This window comes from Toxorhynchites rutilus, chromosome 3 (genome assembly GCF_029784135.1).
Source record: "Toxorhynchites rutilus septentrionalis strain SRP chromosome 3, ASM2978413v1, whole genome shotgun sequence".
NCBI lineage: Eukaryota > Metazoa > Arthropoda > Insecta > Diptera > Culicidae > Toxorhynchites > Toxorhynchites rutilus.
This window is the reverse complement of record NC_073746.1, coordinates 188,203,177-188,221,965: the sequence shown is the minus strand read 5'-3', so window position 1 is coordinate 188,221,965 and position 18,789 is coordinate 188,203,177. Positions and strand designations below refer to the sequence as shown.

Sequence of the window (18,789 nt, the reverse complement as noted above, 5' to 3'; positions counted from 1 at the left end):
TTCCTAAAATCCGCAAACGATATAAATTTTGCAGTTGATTACTTCACAAAATTGCTCAAAAGTCACATGGTCGATTTTATCCCATTGCGCAGACCGTTTCTTAAGCCACTATGAGGAAGAGCAAATCTAAAACGTCTCAAACGTCTGAGATCGTAGACGCTTTGAGACTGGCAAGTGCCGATATGTAACAGTTATCTAACGTGCAATCGCTACTTATACAAGCGCTACTGTATACGAATTCGGGAAGATTTTCGCAGACATCCTCGACATGTTTGGGAGGATCGGGAGGATAACAATGGTTACCAATACCAATGTTACCAATGATTACAATGGTTAGATGTTGCCAACTCTACTGCAGCAAAATGCAAACTATTTTCAAAACACTTAAGGAACGCTTTTAACGATACGACTTCGTTGGGGTGTCAATTCTTAGACGCTTGTAGAGATACACCGAGATATGTCACCTTATAAACCCTAAGGTCACACCGAATCAAGTGAAATTGTTCGAAGTGTCCACAGTATAATCCGGATGGCATACCAACTCACATCCTTAAAAAAATGTAGCGATGAATTGGTTTCTCCACTCGCGGTAATCTTAAACCTATCATTAAGACAACGTCGTATTCCCACTAGCTGGAAGATTTCAATGTCAAAAATACTGTGTTTGAAAAAGAAGATCGACTATAATTTCATAATAATTTCACTTCGTGTCTGTTCCGTTGTTTTCGTTGATTTCAAAAACGACATACCTTTTGACTCCTGCAATAATTTTATCGCCACGGATTAACACAGGGTTTACCCTAAAAGACCATGATTCAGTTTCCCTCGTGCTGTACAAACAATATTGCTACTCGTGCTCAAGACGACATCGTCTACACAGACTTGAAATTAGTCTTTGATAGTGTTGGCCATGTAATACAACTGGAACGTTGAGTAAGAATCGGGCCCTCCGCATACCTTGTCCGCTTGTTTAAATTATACCTCACGAATCGTAGGCTCATCGTTTGCATTTGATCGGAAACATCGAAACAATTCTCGAACCTAACTAATATGCCTCAAAGAAGCAATCTGGGCTGTCAAGTGTTTTTCGCCGACGATCTGAAAATTTACCTGATCATCAACAGCAGCTGTTGAATCGTTTCACTGACTGGTGTTCGTTTCTCAATTCGACGCAATCCGGCCCGACGTTACGAGATCCAATGAACCTTTCCGGAAATGAAGATCGAGGCAGACACTGATGCATTGATCAAGCTGTGTTTGTTCCAAAACATTTCAACCGAGAAGTTGGCGTACCGGAAATATTAGGACAACTTAACATCTACGCTCGTGAACGACGGCTACGCCCACAAAATGTTCTACTACATGAGCCCGAGATCACTTTGTACGGCCTCCATGACCCGGTGCGCTTCATGTCGCCAAGTTTCAACGAAGTCTTCGTCCATTTAGATTTTGGCTCTACTGCGTCCGCTGAACTCACTGAACTGAATAAGTATCACTGACAACGAGGATTGCTATGTACAAGGACCCAGTTCCCACTCATCAGGTTCCGATCCAATGCTTTCTGGTTGATTTGGCCCTTTCTCAGAGTTCCCACTCATCAAGTTTTGGTCGAGTGCGGCCCAAACAAAATGTCTGATTGAATGTGTTGGGTTTGATTGCACAAAATCAAACAAAAAGCATTCATCCAGTCGGTCGAAAAAATTGCGATTTTCCAGATATCGCTGAAGAGTTGATGCATCATCTGCACTGATAGGGTAGGATCAATTCTGAGGATCTGCGGTTTCTGTTCGATTTGTCAAGAGCTGATCTTCTCGGTCTTTTAGAAACATTTTGGCATTCGTCCTTATACCACTAAAGCGGCCAGGAATATCGTACGACTATTGGCATGTTGTCCTTTGTCGGCAGTTCTTCCTCTCTTCTGAGCTTTCTTGCTTTCTTGCACCGTCTACAAGACTGTTTATCCGTCTTCTGACCAGAGCGAACCATAAATTACCATGTCGTTGTAATCACAAAACTCTACAAGCAGCTCTCCGTTTTCACTTGGCCATGGCATCATATGACATATTCACGGTTCTCACTTTATCATTTTTGGATGTCACATTCAGGAAACTTCTCTACCACGCCGTTCAACTGACTTTAAAGGGTCTCTTTCACCGGCAAATCGGTATCTTCGGCTGGCGCGTAACACTGTTTTAAAACGTAGACTTCCACCAACATCTGTCTGTCATTGTATTTCACTCTTGTTGCCACTTGGTCAACGACACAACTTTCTCAGCATTTCTTGCATTCTTTAGAATCCTATGCTGTATCTTCCAACTCCTCTCCTACGATATTGTTTTACGCAGGGTTTTCTGCTGCACCACTTTGAGTTACTCAAAACCAGGACTTCCGTTTTGTGGTGGACCATCTGTAATTTTACTACTTACATATAACTGTATATATTATATTTCTGATTTTGGGCCTTGGGCTTGGGATGGAACTTTATGCAACTCTTGCCGTGATATTCATAGATCTCTGCTACATAATTTTTTTTCGAAGACCAAAAATTGATTCAGCAGGTGCTTTTTAGAATTTTTCAAAGACAGCCAGGGACCATCATTCAGTAATTTCGGGATCCGAACTGCATCCGTGAAAACCCGTGTTCATTCTCCATGCATTCAGATACTCTGGAACCTGAGGGTGATCACCTCCTGTAGTTTTCGAATGTGTCTAGCTAACGTATGGATATGTACCATGCTGGATCTCCCTGTTTTTCTATCCTTCATTCAGCCATTTCGTCAAAACTCTAAAAGTTCTGTTCTGATCTCTCGATCAGAGCTCTTCGTTGAGTTTATGCGCCATATGGATTTACTTGTAGCAAGGCATAGTTTAAAATATGTTACAATATTGTTTTATTTTGTGTTTCAATACAGCGAAACATTTGTCCTATAAATTAAAAAAAATTCAGACTCACATTATACTTTACAACAAAATAGGGTTTTATAATGATCAGAAAATTAAATGATCAAACTGATACGAAATGGGAAAGTACTCTTAGAATCGACATTAAGATTGTTTTTTTTTCAAACGTAAACAAACTCACTCGTAGTAAATATATAATCAAATTTCTATTTTTATTTCATGCCTGGCGATTTCGTCTACGATCACTACATGTTTCGATTGAAAAAAAAGTGTGATAATTTCTTCAAAAGTACATGAAGAATGGAGAAAGGCTCTGATTGGCAAATGATGGAAACTTAGGCGGAAGTCATATGCCACAAGGAAACAGCACATATTATTCGTTAAGCTGCCCTCGTACCAATCCTTCGTTCCACTCCATCTCCGAGAACATTCCATAACACCGAACCACCGATCTTAGCAGTTCAAAAGACGAAATCTACGAGCCAAACGATTTGGAATAAAATGAAATAGTAATATTTTGCGGGAGATTGGGCTTCATTCAAATAAGTGTTAGATTTGTGTGACGTATGGAGCGATAAAGAAATTATGCTGTAAGGATGAACTTACAATAACAGCCAAAACTTCCTACATTCAGCTATCATCGCGGGGAATAAACTTATCTTGTATATTCAACGTTCAGTGCCATGTAATGTATTCTAGGAGTAACGTTAGTAAATGTTCTATTCATTGGTGAACCTTGCGAATAACTAACATTAGATATATGCAATTGGTTATACTGCAAGTATACGTAAGAAAGCTGAACGAAAATAACTTCAACATCGGTTACTGGGACTTAACTCGGTAAGTCTTCATATTATTCATTTATTGCATCCATTTTCCTTCGTTTAATTCGCTTATGTTTGTTTCTATTTATGCTACAAAAACAAAACAAATAGTGCACCTTCGTCTTAGCACCTACTCAAGTAGGGATTTATGTGCTTTGATTATTCTCACCAATTTATAGCCCAAATATGATTGGATAAATTCAAGTCCACTTCACAATTGATTTATGCTCAGCAGAAAGAATGAATCTCAATCTGAGCCCTACTTGTTGTTATTTTACGTACAAAAATATAGCGATTCATAAATTGATGAAGAATGTCTTATGAATTGCACACATCTATGCTATTCGATCGTACTTACACACATCACAGTTCTGAATAATATTTGTGACCATGTGGAGCCAATATGTATATTTAGATTTTTTTTTGTGCCTCGCGGTTACAATGTTAGTCGATTGAATGTGTAGCGTCACCAACAACCAGGGTCCAACATTTTGCAATACGAAACATGAAAATCGATTGTCCTCTCAGTCGCTTCGTTCCGAGAAGGACAACTTCGGCATGCGCCGTCAACATGACTAGTTCATCAGTTATCCTCGCTCTTAACGCTCGTCAAATCATTTCAAGTTAAAGCAAATGGTTATTCTAATTGACGTAACGAATGAATACAAATCTCCCTCTCCATTCAACGACTTCACTGCACCACTACTACTCCACCCCGACATGTACCTCGTTGCCCGCGCACAAAATCTTATTTTAAAGTCCATATAAAGTGAAACGAACACTAGATTTCTGATGCAAAAAGGTAGTTACACCTTTAATGGATGGCTCCATTGTTTACCCACCGCGAACTCATCCACAATTTGCGAATAAGAGAGAGAAACGATTTCAGAGAGGGAGAGGGGTTCTCTTCAATTTGAAGCCGTAAAGTTCATTCGACGGTGAAAAATTAAACAAACACGGACCTTCGTAGAGCAGATATAGTCCCCTGACTATCTTCATTTGAATATGATGTTGCCAAGCTCTGGTAATAACTAATCGAACTTCTCGTCCATAGAATGAGTGCGGGAGTATTGCAGGTGGGTAAACTGTAAGTAGGACGGACAGTTGGGGTATGATGGACATTCGGTTAGTTCGAAGAGTAAACTGATGAATTTCATATTTATGTTGATGTTCAATCTGAGGCCATTTTTCCTGTAAAAATCGTCTTCTATTTCCTCGGTCCATGGCTGCTGTTCGCAAGTTAGCTTCCACCTGATCGATCCATCTTACACGCTGCTCGCCTCTCCATCCCATTCCTAGCGGTTCGTTGGTGAGAACCATTTCACCGAGTTGTCGTCCGATATTTTTACGACATGCTCAGCTCATAGTGATCGCTCGATTTTCGCTGAGCGGTTAATACGTGGTTCTCTCAGCAACTGACGCAGTTAAGGGTTAATTCGCCTCTCCTCCACGACCTATCTTCTATTTGCGCTCCACCGTAGCATGACACGCAACACCTTAAGGCGCGTCCACATTTTGCCGAATGATGCCTGATTTCTGATTTCTTAATCTGACGTACGAATCCGTCATCCTTTCTAAAGTTCGTGCAAAGATGTCAATGTCTTCGTCGGAGCCAAAAAGCTGGACGAAATTCTTAAAGATCGTGCCACTCTTGTTCATACCCGCTGTTTTCACCACACCTTCTAAAGTGATATTGAATAGAAAGCACGGAAGCCCATCATCTCGCCGCAAACCCATTCGAGATCCAAAGAAGCTTGAGATTGTCTCCGATCAGCGTTAGTCAGCGTTAGTTTATCCGGGAAACCAATCAATTAATGGATGGATTTTGACACATAAGTTAATATACCCAGTTATGTTTTTTGTCTAAGACGTATATAGTGCAAATAGTAAAATGAAAAAGGTATTTTTTTCCTAATTTACTCGCTCACATTTCCTCATAATGCAACGAGTAGCTTTCTTCCATGCAATTCGGGCGTTAGTTTACATGGTATGGTGTCTCTCTTCGATGTCACTTGCATCGAGAAAGAGAGAGAGAGGGGGGGGGAATAAATCACCATTGAAATTGACCATATGAAAATCAGTCACGCTCTAGATAGCGATCAGCTTACACTATGTGAAATTTAATTAGGGCATAATGCCACTCAGTAGAAGTGTTATGTGAAATGAAATATGCTGTTTCTCTCCTCTGATTTGCGAGTAGATTTCGCACATGTCACAATGCATCAAGAGAGAGAGAGAGATACAATAATTCAAGTCAACATCATCACCATCACCAAAATAAAAGTGAATGCAAGTTTAAGTACAAAGCCCTGTTAAACACACTAAGAAGCAGAATGAAAAGAAGAAGAAGAAGAAGAAGCCAAAGATATGTGAGAAGGAATTGAAAAATTGTGTATGAATAAACAAATGTCGAATGAAAAAACCAAGATCGAATCTACCAATACCAACGTCAGAACCAATGTTATGATCCAGCATCACTAACGAAAATGACAGCACCTAAGGCCCAAGGATACTCCCTATTTCAGAACCACCAGAATGTTCATAAATATTTAATTATTCCCTCATCTAATTCTTTTTCTACCTCTCCTACCCTCAACCATGGTAGCGATCACTTGCCAATCCTTGTTTCTATTGCCAATGAGAGGTGTCCACAGAAATTGGTCGAAGTTGTATACGATCTTACCCACAATATTGGCTGGGAAAAATTTTCTAATACTATATCAAGGTGTATCAATTTGATACATGAGCTTCCACCTCTTGAAGAATATGATTTATTTTCCAGCTTGATTTACAACACTGCCATTCAAGCTCAAAAAAATTTCTCAAAGAGTGCTCGAATGCTTATTTCGATAAATCCTCGGTTTTCAAAAAAAATGTTTATAAGAATTTTATCCGATAAACTCAACAGCCAAGGAACAACTTTCTGTTTAATCTGCTATCTGTAAAGCACATGTAATTTAACCCTTTGCGGTTGTTTGTCTGCTCTCGGCCACCATAGCAAGGAATCATACTACATAGCTTAATCAACGATGTAATAGAGTACTTTCATTTCTAAACGAATTTTAATGTCTAGTGAACTTTTTCGCGAATGTATACGGAATTTCTATGCACAACACGTAACGGTACTCGGTATAAACAAAATATTATTAGCTAACGTAACGTAACGTAACGGTACTCGGTATAAATAAAAATTATTAGTGTATAAAGATAAGAGGACCTCTTTCAAGGGAAATCCATTCCGACCGCAAAGGTTTAATCATGGAAATTGTGCCATTTCTAAGATTAGCTACATGGGTCTCTCTCAAGGATCTTGCTAGAGTCCTTTCTGTATAATTTCTATATTGATGATATAGTTTTTTCACATAAATATATATTAATTTCATTTAATTTTTGTTTTATACAAAATTCCTACAAGTTAAGTGAGCACCTCTCTCCAAATTTCTGAACATATTTATGGAATTTCTCTTCCAGGGTATCCAGGCAGTCCCTTTCTTGAATCTCCGTTGTTCTCGCCTAGAGGCACATTCAGAATCATCTTCAGAAATTTAGTCTGAACGCGTGAGAGTCTCAACCTTTGTGGCTGGGCACAGCCCTTCCAGACAGGAACCGCATACTCAATTGCAGGGTAAACGATCTGTTTTTAAACAGCCATCTGATTCTTCAGACAAAGTTTAGGTTTTCTGCCAATCAACGAAAACAACGAATAGAATAGCCTGAGTGTTCGCCGAATTGATAACATCCAGTCCACCCTGCAATGCGAGTCAGAGCACCGGTGACGCGACCTGAAATAAAATCGCAGTGTAAATGTTGTACAGAATGGGCCCAAGGATACTTCCTTGGAGCACACATGCACCTATATTGAAATGCCTTGATCGCACGTTATACAGATAGTGTCTGATGATCTTAATAAGATACATTGGAAAATTGAATCGATGCAGCTTGAAAACCAGACCATCGTGCCACACATTATCGAAGGCCTTTACAGTGGCCAAGAGCACCATTACAGTCCCTTACGGAAACTAAATTGTTTCTCAGGAAAGACACCATGGTCATTCGCAAAAGAAAGAATTCGGCTTTGGATGCATTTCTCGAACAACGCAGAGAGCAAGCTGATGGGCTGATAACTCTTATAAAAAGAAGGATTCCAACGGTAGAGCGGTTTTGATGCTGTTGTCCACAATTCGCTAGAACATGATCCAATTTGCAAGACTATAAATCCACCTGGGAAGGCGGATAACAGCATCAGCAGAAGCACCCAACTTCAGCACCACTGGGTAGTGGTCCAATGGCAGCTCGTCATAGTTAACTGGATCCTTTGGTTCGGCCACGTTTGTCAGGAAGAAATCTATGATCGAATGAACCCCCGATCTGGAAATCCTCGTTGGGCTGTCCGGCGCCAAAATGTTGTAGTGCCCGGTCTCGAATTCTTCCTCCAGGATGGTTCCGTTGTGGTTCCGCCGTCGATTGCCCCTCACTTCAGATCACCTGCGATTATGAATCTAACTCGTCACCTCGTCAGCTTGGCTACATCGTTCCGAAAAAGAGCGGCCGTGCCATCACGTACGCGTGCTTGTTTGAGACAGTGGGCCGCAATAACGATGACTGGTCCAAGCGTAGTACTGATTGCTTCGACAAATTTAAGATGAAGATCAGACAGCAACCGGCAGGTGATGTTTCACCTAACTGCAACGGTTACTCCCTCACCTCTCGTAACGGATCTGTTGAGCCTCGTGGATCGATCCAGACGGAACACGGCGTGATCTGGAAGACTGAAGTTGTTCTCCAGTTTTAGATGTGCTTGGATCAGCGCAACCACATCGATGTTTCTGGTTCGAATAAAATCAGTCAATTCCTCGCGTTTGTCTGCTACAGAACAGACATTTCAGAGTTGGATGTTGATAGCTTTGGCAGCCATACCGGATGAATAGAGAGTCTAGAGCACGGAGCTGCTCTTGTCGCGTTTGACATTAGGCGAGTTTGGTAGCCATCTCGTCGAAGAGATCGAGCAGCTGCTCCATGGTGTATTTTTTCGTCGAAATAATTTCATTGTTCATATTTTCCTGCTGTTGTCGAGGATGCGCAACATGAGGTTGGAAGATTCTGCTCATTGGATCCAATTGCCTTGAACCAGCTGATGGGGAGGCACTGGAATAAGCAGCAACGATGGTTTCTGGCGCAGTTCTTGGTGGAGCGACTCTAGCTCCTACTTGAGCCCAGCGTTGTAGAAGCAACTGGTGCAATGTTGTTGACGTGCAATACAGGATAATTCTGCACGTGTATTGCTGGTGGCGGCGGTGTCCGCTTTCTTCCCGGTTGGTTCGATGCAGATGCCTTTTTTCGGATTTAGCGGTATTCTTCGCGCGATCAGTACCACGGTGATCGCCCTTGCAGTTGGTACACTTGTTTGCAGCTTTGCCATCTAGCTGGCAATCCGTTGTGATGTGGGCTTGACTTCAAAGACTGCATCATGGTTTCAAGCTGCAGTTTCGTGTTCCGTGCCCGAAATTCAAGCAGCGTTCGCGCTAGGTCGAGTTGTCCTTCGAACCACGATACGGCTCCCAACGTACAACGATGAAACGGATGGTACGAACTGCTTGCAGATCTCCGGCGGTAACGGTCCCTTAGCGCAAGTGGATCACATAGAACCGAGCATGGTACTGTTTGTTGTTTTCCTCCTTCTTCCTCATGGGGAATACGGCGATGGGATGAAGCTTGTAGCGATTCACAAGCTCCTGTTCTATGGCCTTGACGTCCATGTCCAGCAATCCTCTCACCATGCACTTAAATGGCTTCTCGATGTTATAATCGTGAGAGTAGTATTCGGCCTTCCGCTCCAGCAAATAGTTGATGACTGCATCCCAGTTCTGCTTATTGGCAACAGGCACCTTAATGCCAACGCTGCACAGCTCGAATTTCACGGAAATCTTTTTGGGTTCCAGTTCCTTCCATAACGTGTCGAAAGGACCATACTTTTTCGCCTTTTTAGCACTTAGTCGTTTTGGCACTCTAGTGTACGTACTAACAACATTCATTTTGATAACCCAAAAGGACATTTTGGTTCAAAAAAGGGCAGAAATGGTTCTATATTTTTGACAGCTGTGAGAAATAATTTTCAAATCAACAAATAGTTTTCGGGATTTATTCATTTCGGTGACAAATTTGCTGGTTGTGGGTCGACAGCTTGTGGCAGCTTGAGAAAAAAACGACCTGACCTGTGGCAATCAAGGAGCTGTTTTACCATGCTAACGTGTCTCGTGTTTTATAGAAAATCCTTGTCTTCAATATTCCTGTCCAAACTGTGTTGCAAATCGGGCGATTTTGACAGAAACCAGATCGATTTTGAAAAAATTACCAAATGTCATAACATTAGTTACGCCGAAACGGTATTATATGCAGCCTATCAGCTCTATGATTGTAGTTATCCCGCGAATTATTGTTAATAGTGGTACATTGATATGGTTTTTTGGAATAATGTGTGTGCAATTGATAATGACAGTTCTGTGAATCCAATTAACATGACGATTAATTTATAATCATTTAGTATTCGTTTCAAAACACTGTAGTTATTAAACGATCTGTTCCAATACACAATCTCATAGTCAGATGTAATGATCATTATCTAATTTCTTTCTTTTTCTAATTCTACTACCAAACACTACCATCACAAAATTCACTAATCCTAATGGCATTCACTATCATTTACAATTACTATATCCTCTTTTCGCTTCTGATCACAAATAACATATGCACGTCACACATGATGATGTTGTAACCCACATGAATTACACACAACTCACTTTTAAACAAAACAAACCTACCATTAAAATGCACACGCATCGCAGACCGCGGATTAATCGCGGCATATTATGTCTCGTGAAGCCTACAGCTCAGGTCAAGCAATAAATACAGGCACTAGAAGTCCCGGTCGCCCAAGCAGACGTTTAACAGAACTACCAACCGTCGATAGATCACCTTCGAGAGACTACGGAGCCCGAGGAAGTCCTTTAGGTGATGCTCGAATTCTAATTTAAGACAAACATAGCTTTATTCACGACTTGAATATAGCAACCTTTCTCTCGATATTGTAAAATTTTTGTATCTTGATGAAACTATATTCAAGATAGTTTATTTACGGTTTCATTTTTACAACTTTTACTAGTATGATCCTTTGCGTTTTAATGTACCTAATTTAAAGTGTGAACAAATGGAGACAGAACTAAAAATAAAAAATGACCTGCATTCGCGTCTTAGCTATCTGCAACCACTTTTTCTCTTTCTTCCAGCTCGGACAACCTTTCCTTTACTAACACAAAACATTTATATGGCGTTTCTATTTTAAGACAATATTCGAAGTACACAAAACCTGTCCTTTCGTCCTGTCATGTAATAGACAATGTGAATACAGTCATACAGTATGTTCCGTAGCTTGTAGATACATGTTTCCCTTTTTATCTGTATATCCCACTCTGATGACATCGAATACATATAGAACAATGATTAAGAAACATCACAGAAATATTGTTTTGTGAAGGTATGGTCATTTTTTGTTTTGCTCATAAACTTGTTTCATAACCACCCGGTTACAAATTTATCAGTCTTTTTTCTGTTTTGTTTAGAACCTGGTCTAATTCATCCAACTATCTACTAGTTCGTCAACATTATCGAACTTACTCAGTAGCTCATCTGTAGGATTCATACACTCTTTGGAATTTGTTCTTGATTATATTTGGGTCACCAAGCTTATCTCTCACATAATTCTTTTACAGCAATGGGGAGTCCCTACTACAGAGATATGGATGAGCCGATAAGCCCCGCCGGAGGAGGGCATCACCGAAGCAGAAGCGCAACGCGAGCACCCACACATTCGATGGAATATCCAAGAGAACAACTACGTAAGTATTGAAATTTTCTGTAACATTTGTAACAATAGAGAAAACTCACAAGATACCGAATTTTATATGTGGCTCGATGAAGGCAGCGTTAGCCGAAACATGCGGTCTGACGTTTTATACTTTATTTTTCTCCTTGTGGATGACTGTGGATGACTATGAAAATGAAACAGATTCGGTTTCACAACTAAACACGACTTTAGATCCCCTCTCGAATTATCTGTTCCTGCTAACTCGGTTGTTCATCTTATCCTCTTCTTTTACTATCTGAATTCGAAGCGAATATCACTTGTGCGGCACTTTAACCCTTTCTAAGGCAGTGGCAACTATATTGCCACCACGAAAAATGTTTTTTCGCTGCACTTGTAAAATAGTACGTTACGTTAGGATCTATTGTGTAAGATAATCTGTTTTTCCAATAAAATAAATGGTGTATGGTGTATTTTTGGTCGGGCAATCTGTAGTGAAATTTTCTCCTTAAGATATTCTTTCACATCTTCGTACGAACCAAACCACTGTCTGGTAAGTACGAGATCCACTGATATAAACGAATGATAATTGGATTGAACTGAAATTGGTGAATGAGTCCAATGGGGCAAACTTTGGCACCAAACGGTTTTGCCCTATGTAATTAAGCATTGTTAATATAAAAAATCATCTTGTGTTATTTCGTTGGTATGATGTGGTTCAAATCTATCATTCGTTGTTGGTAACGTTTAGCAATGCTCGTGTCACCCGGCTTTAGCAGTTAATAATACACAATGTAATCAGAGGCAAAACATTAAAAACTTTCTTTTTGCAACTTCAACCCGTTTTCAATAATTCTGGAATGGTTAAGAAGTGCTGTCTTCATGATAGCCAAACATTTTTTAACAGAACAAAGCACCGACGAATTCCGTGGGATCATTTTATTAGGCACAAAATTCACATTATATGCGTCGTACCAGTCCAACACGTTTCTCCGTATCCGCCAATCGCTAGCCAGATCAGAAATTTCCTCGCAAACCTCGACATTGGCCCTGATTCTCAAATACACTTCACGGTGGAAACGAAATAAACGGCACTCCACTGAACTACGTTCTACGAGTTAGTGAAGTGTCGAAGATAATAATGAGTTTTCAGGCAGAATGAGCACTTTTCAAATAAAAAATCATTAATGAAAATTAACTTCTTCGTATCAAACTGGTATTCAATGTGAGTGGAAAACTTTGTTTTCTTCATGTGATATAATAATCTCATATAAAAATTTCATCTGAAGATAATTTGATATTATAATGATAAGTTTAGTGGGAAACTAATCTCGTATCCAGATGTCGACACCGTACCGTCGTCATCGCAGATACGTTTCATTCCGTTTCCACCGTGAAGTGTATTCGAAGTGTATTCGAGAATCAGGCCCATTGTCTTCGTTCGACCATGATCAGGACCGTTAAATCCGTAATCCGCTTCTGTAGGCACTCCTTAAGGTAAACCTGCCCGTTTACCGTGCCGGTCATCACAAAGGGGGCGCTCCGCTTTCCGCAAGAGCAGATCGCTTGCCACACCATGTACTTTTTGGCAAACTTGGATAGTTTCTGCTTGCGAATCTCCTCCGGAACGCTGAATTTGTTCTCTGCGGAGAAGAACAACAGGCCCGGCAGCTGACGAAAGTCCGCTTTGACGTAGGTTTCGTCGTCCATTACCAGGCAATGCGGCTCCGTCAGCATTTCGGTGTACAGCTTCCGGGCTCGCGTCTTCCCCACCATGTTTTGCCTTTCGTCGTGGTTAGGAGCCTTCTGAACCTTGTATGTACGCAGGCCCTCCCGCTGCTTGGTCCGCTAGACGAATGAACTTGACAAATTCAGCTTATTGGTGACATCCCGGACCGAATTTCTCGGATCACGTCTAAACTGCTTAACTACGCGCTTGTGATCTTTTTCACTGACGGAGCATCCATTTTTGCCGTTCTTCACCTTCCGGTCGATGGTTAGGTTCTCGAAGTATCGTTTTAGTACTCTGCTGACCGTGGATTGGACGATTCCCAGCATCTTACCGATGTCCCGATGTGACAACTCCGGATTCTCGAAATGAGTGCACAGGATTAATTCACGACGCTCTTTTTCGTTCGACGACATTTTTCCAAATGTACGAAAAATTGACAGTGAAGCATGGCCAACGTGATCTATACACTCTTATCTGATTATAAGCGAAAACTGAAGATATAATTCCTAAAAATTAAATTTCTACAGCGTTTTTTCCGTGATGGAATTTGATGTGACACACCCTTTAGTCTGGCTGGTTCTTCGCGAATAATGAAAGGTGCGGATAATGCAATATATAACTAAAAATGAGTTCACAAAAAAAAAAGATATTTCAGCATGAAAACTATGTTTTATCAATACAGAAATCATTAAACTCTAAAACAGGTCGGACTCGATTATATGTGATTCGATTATATACAATTTTGGACTCGATTATATACAGATTGGGATTGTTTTTTTTTATATTTCAAATATGACTTATTTCAAGAAGAAATGTAACCTTTCAACGTTAAGGTGTAATTTAAGTGGCTATTACATGTACAGAAGGGAAAAATGGTGATTTTTGAAGATTTTGCTTGAATTTTCACCAGGAATTGTTTATATCGCTATTGCAGTCAAATTAAGAAATATAGAAGTTGGGTGTCAAAGAACAAATTGTAGAGCTGTTAGAGAGCTTCAATTTAATTGATTAAAACAATCTAGTTCAATATAAATTTTCAGGATGATATTAATAATATCACATTATAATTACTAGGTTTTAAGTTTTTCACTTCCAAAATGTTATTAAAATCCACTAATAAAGATGTTCCACTACTAAATCCTGTACTAAATTTCCTCATCTTTCAAATGAAAGCAACAGAATCGATTTCCGTAGCGTACTTTGTAATGCAGGATAGTTTGAGGCAACGGAGTCCGAAACAAAAAAAAAAGTTCTATAACTCTGTCATTGTTGAAATTCGAACATATGCGTAGAAGGATTTTTTTCAACAAATATGATCTTCTATCACTTCCTGAGAGAATCTGGATATTTTTTTTTCATGTGAGAAAGGTGTTCTGACTTTGAAGGAATGAATCAAAAATCAAATTCCTCTTTCATATTCAAAAAACGAAAAACATATGCAAAACGAAAACGAAACGAAACGAAAAAACAATTTTTTTTTGCTCGATTATATACAGATTTCGATTATATACAGTGAAAAGAAAACAGAAACTGTATATAATCGAGTCCGCGCTGTATTATAATAGGGGTTCCACTGTACTGCACAGATTGATCACGAGTTTCCTCATTGAATGTTACCTACGATCGAATGTTCCACTTCACTATCATCTTCGCAACACGGATGCCTGTGGAGATTCTCGGGAAAACAGGTCAAAGCCACATCTTTGTTCCTATATCGAAATCATTTCACTTCATATCTGCTGAGAAATTCTAAGCAATGCTTGACATTTTCAAATCATTTTCAATTGTTTGTTTCAACTAAATTGTTTTGTTTTCATTGTTTCACTCAGAAATATTTCAATCTATTGATGCAAACTTCTCTAGGATGCATAAAAAGTAGCTGAATTATAAACATGCTCACTTTTTAGATTTTCATTTACACCTATCCATGTAAAATGTAGCCCTACGTTAAAATTCGAAATGCGCTAGATCTAAACGCAAGCAAGCTTTTTAAAGCGCCCGAAAGGTATGCAGTCTAATGCAATTATAGCAAAGTGATAACGAAGGAGGGCAGGTTCTACCATCAATGCTACTGCGTACTGATTTACTTGAATCCATCTTCCAAGAGTAGGACAACTGCTTTTATATCAATCTATTTCAATGTAGGGGAACAGCAGTTAAAATGAACAGGGTTGGTAAAATGAAACAATGCTCAAACTTCGATAATTTAACTAAAAGCCAATTGATACTTGTTGATTATCCTATTCTTAGAACATTTGAAGCTATTTAAAACACCCTGTTATGAATGAAACTGTCAAATGTGAAAAATAATAAATAAAAAAATGAAATTACTCTCACGGTATCCATTTGGATGTAATTTTGCGTGCATCGTATTTAAGGAATTTCCCGTGAAATTTAAATCATTCGACCTGATATCTTCGACAAACCAACAGTTTTAACGACTGTTCACATATTCAATGAGAGGTAAACAGATATTTTGTTTGATTTCAACGATTAATTCTTGTTCGAAAGTACTTCGTTGTTTGGAGCAAAATGAGCCACCACCGGATAACGACTTACACTGTTATGTTTTCTAAAGCTGATACACCCATACCTCGGTTTACGGCCTAGATCGGTTCCATGAAATTTGGCCGCAAAGCGAAAAGCCGTATAAAGAATCAATTATTCTACCACAAGTTTATACAAATTCAATCAAATCGGTTCCAAATTTGTCAAATATGTAACATGGTTTATCATTCAAAATGCATTTTATCTTGTTATTTTTATTTCATTTGAATCAAAAATCAAGTTCATTTAAATTTATTACATTTAAAACAAAAATACATTCATAACATAAATATAAACGTACAATACATACAACATACATACATGAAAACCAACAATAATCTGCAATTAAAAATGAAACAACTTCATGTTACATGAATATATGTATGTATACACACCTAATTTTGTTGTTGCTTAAGTTATAGTCTCGCAAATATTTTTTAACTTCTGTACAAGATTGATATTTGAACCAATCCTCAAAATTTTGTTGCCGTTATAACGAAACATTTTAGGCCGTAAATCGAAAAAGTGCCTGAATTGAAGAGCGCCGTTATAGCAAAATGCCGTATAAAGAGCGGCCGTATAGCGAGGTATGGGTCATATCACATGTTGCTCTTCAAAGGGTTCCTTTTGTTACTTTGACCCTGGAAAATATGCCACCTCAACCTAAACCAAACCTCAATATGTGAAGCGTTATGTTTTTCTTACTACGTTTTTGTACGTATGAGAAAATTCTAATTACTACTCTAGGTGGATGGGCCCAGATTATTTCATACATATACCTACTTTCTCAACAATGATTCAAACAAATTTGGACATGAAACAACGTATAAATCTTACCCATTCAGCATAATATGTACAGGTGTTCATTTTACCACCACCATGTAATCATTTTAACCGCACGATGAAAAAATATTCGATTTTACAACTTTTTTTCTTATAATCAAATATGTACTATTTTAATTTTTTTTTATAATAGAAACCGTTTGATATCTTGAACAACAATAAGTTAAGCTATGATATTTTCCGAAGAACGGAGATTGCAGCGGTATGTGGACGCAGTAAACGGGCATATTCCTTAGTGTGTTTATTTTAACCGCTTTTCCCCTACCTTCAACCCTTTATAAGGCCGTAATAACTATATTGACACCTAGAAAAAATATTTTTTTTCGCTGTATTTGGGATATTAGTTCAGTCTTTTACTTAACCAATGATTTCTGGGAAGGTATCTGGGAATATTTCATTTTTTTAGGGCTGCTAAAAATGTACGATATTATTTGGGAGTCATTTTTATGTAGAAAAACTGCGATTTTAGAGCGCCAGCAGAAAATTCTGTTTAAATTCGGTGAAAATTCAACAGTAATTTTTGAATTAGATAAACTGGTTCTAATTCAAAAATTACGGGCAAACAGAGCCCGAAACAAAGAAAAAAGTTCAATAACTCTGTCATTGTTGGTATTCGAACATATGCGTAAAAGGACTTTTTTCATGAAATATGATCCTCTATCACTTCTATTTATTTGCATTTTATTATATTTTTATATGACTTTAAAGAGATTAAAACAAAATAAAATTCTTCTTCTACATATTTTTTTTCAAAAAACCAAAACTATATGCATAAAAAACAACTAGAAACAATTTTCTTTGCTCGATTATATACAGTGAAAAAAAACGGAAAATGTATATAATTTTTAGTCCTGAAACTCCTGAATTAATGGATTTAAGTAACATTTTTGAGTAAAAAAACTTAACAGTTAGAGGTTTCTGGTGGCATTCTAATTTTTTCAGAAAAATGACTAATAAACTTGATTGTTAATTGTATCAATAAAATTAAAGCTCGATAACTCTATAACGTGCTCCCGTGGCCAAAGGGTTAGCGTCACACCTGACATGATGGGGGTTCGGATTTGATTTCCATTCTGGTCGGGGGAATTTCTCGTCAAATAAATTTCTTCCGACTTGCACTGTAGTCATGCGTATTCTAGAGCTTGCTACTCAGAATGCATTCAAGGAGTGTTATTTGGCATACAAACTAAATACTACAACTTAGTACTAATAAAAATGACGCAAGTAAAAGAGTAATGCGGGGCAAAGGTGCGCATTGGCCATTTTGAAGCAAACAAGCATAAAATTTCGACAACAGTGTAGTCGTTTGATACATTATTACACCAGCAGCTCACACATATAAAAAAAGATACATTTCATGAAAGTGGCAAAAAGTTATGAGGTAAAAAGAGTTTTGCGATGTTTTGATCTAATTTTTTCAGTTTTGGAGATGACGATTTACTTACCTACAATAACTGGAAAGTTAAGTTCGAAACTACACGGTCAAGGAAACCTTCATTCTATAATAGATGATAGTGCGTATTCGTTTTTGTGAAAAAGTTCAAGAGCTTTTTTAAAAAATTCGATTAGTTCAAAAATTGCTTGTGGGGCAAAGGTGTTCAGTGGCTGTAGAGTAAAAGCTCGCATGTTTTCAACCAAAATTTTTAACGGGACCCACAAGAAGAGAACCAATTTGAAGAAATGCACTCCATAAATGTTCAAATGGCCCGACAGAGGATTCGGGAGGGAGTCTCGAAGTGTTGGATTGCGGCAGACCTCGGTATTTCTGAATCGACTATGAGGAAGAGAAAGTGATTTATGATTTGAATCTTCTTTTATTGACATTTCTACTTCTGCTGGAATGTGTCAGCGAGCATCTAGTGCGGTTTAGATAGGTATTTACGAGTGAGCAGTCTGAGGATCTGCAGGCCACTGGACAAAGTTTTCTATGGTATGACTCCCAAAGATTTACGGCGCATGGCGTTCGATTTTTCGGAAGCCAACAACCTCCAGCACGAATTCAACAAAGTTGAAAAACTAGCAGGAAGAGGTTGGGTTTCTAGCTTCATGTGGAACCACCGTCTGTCTCTTCGAACCCCACAACA

At 38.8% G+C, this 18,789-nt stretch overlaps 1 protein-coding gene across 7 annotated transcripts in view; it reads left to right on the top strand.

The window, feature by feature from the left end:
* LOC129780022 (plectin) overlaps positions 1 to 18,789 on the top strand; it is a 90,715-nt gene that overhangs the window by 12,602 nt on the left and 59,324 nt on the right. For all 7 annotated transcript variants that reach the window (XM_055787874.1, XM_055787871.1, XM_055787873.1 and 4 more), the window contains exons 2-4: positions 3,172 to 3,741; positions 10,568 to 10,733; positions 11,492 to 11,617. In XM_055787874.1, coding sequence (XP_055643849.1) covers positions 10,592 to 10,733; positions 11,492 to 11,617 — 268 coding nt within the window. In that variant the 5' untranslated portion in view covers positions 3,172 to 3,741; positions 10,568 to 10,591. The remainder of the gene's footprint in view (positions 1 to 3,171; positions 3,742 to 10,567; positions 10,734 to 11,491; positions 11,618 to 18,789) is intronic.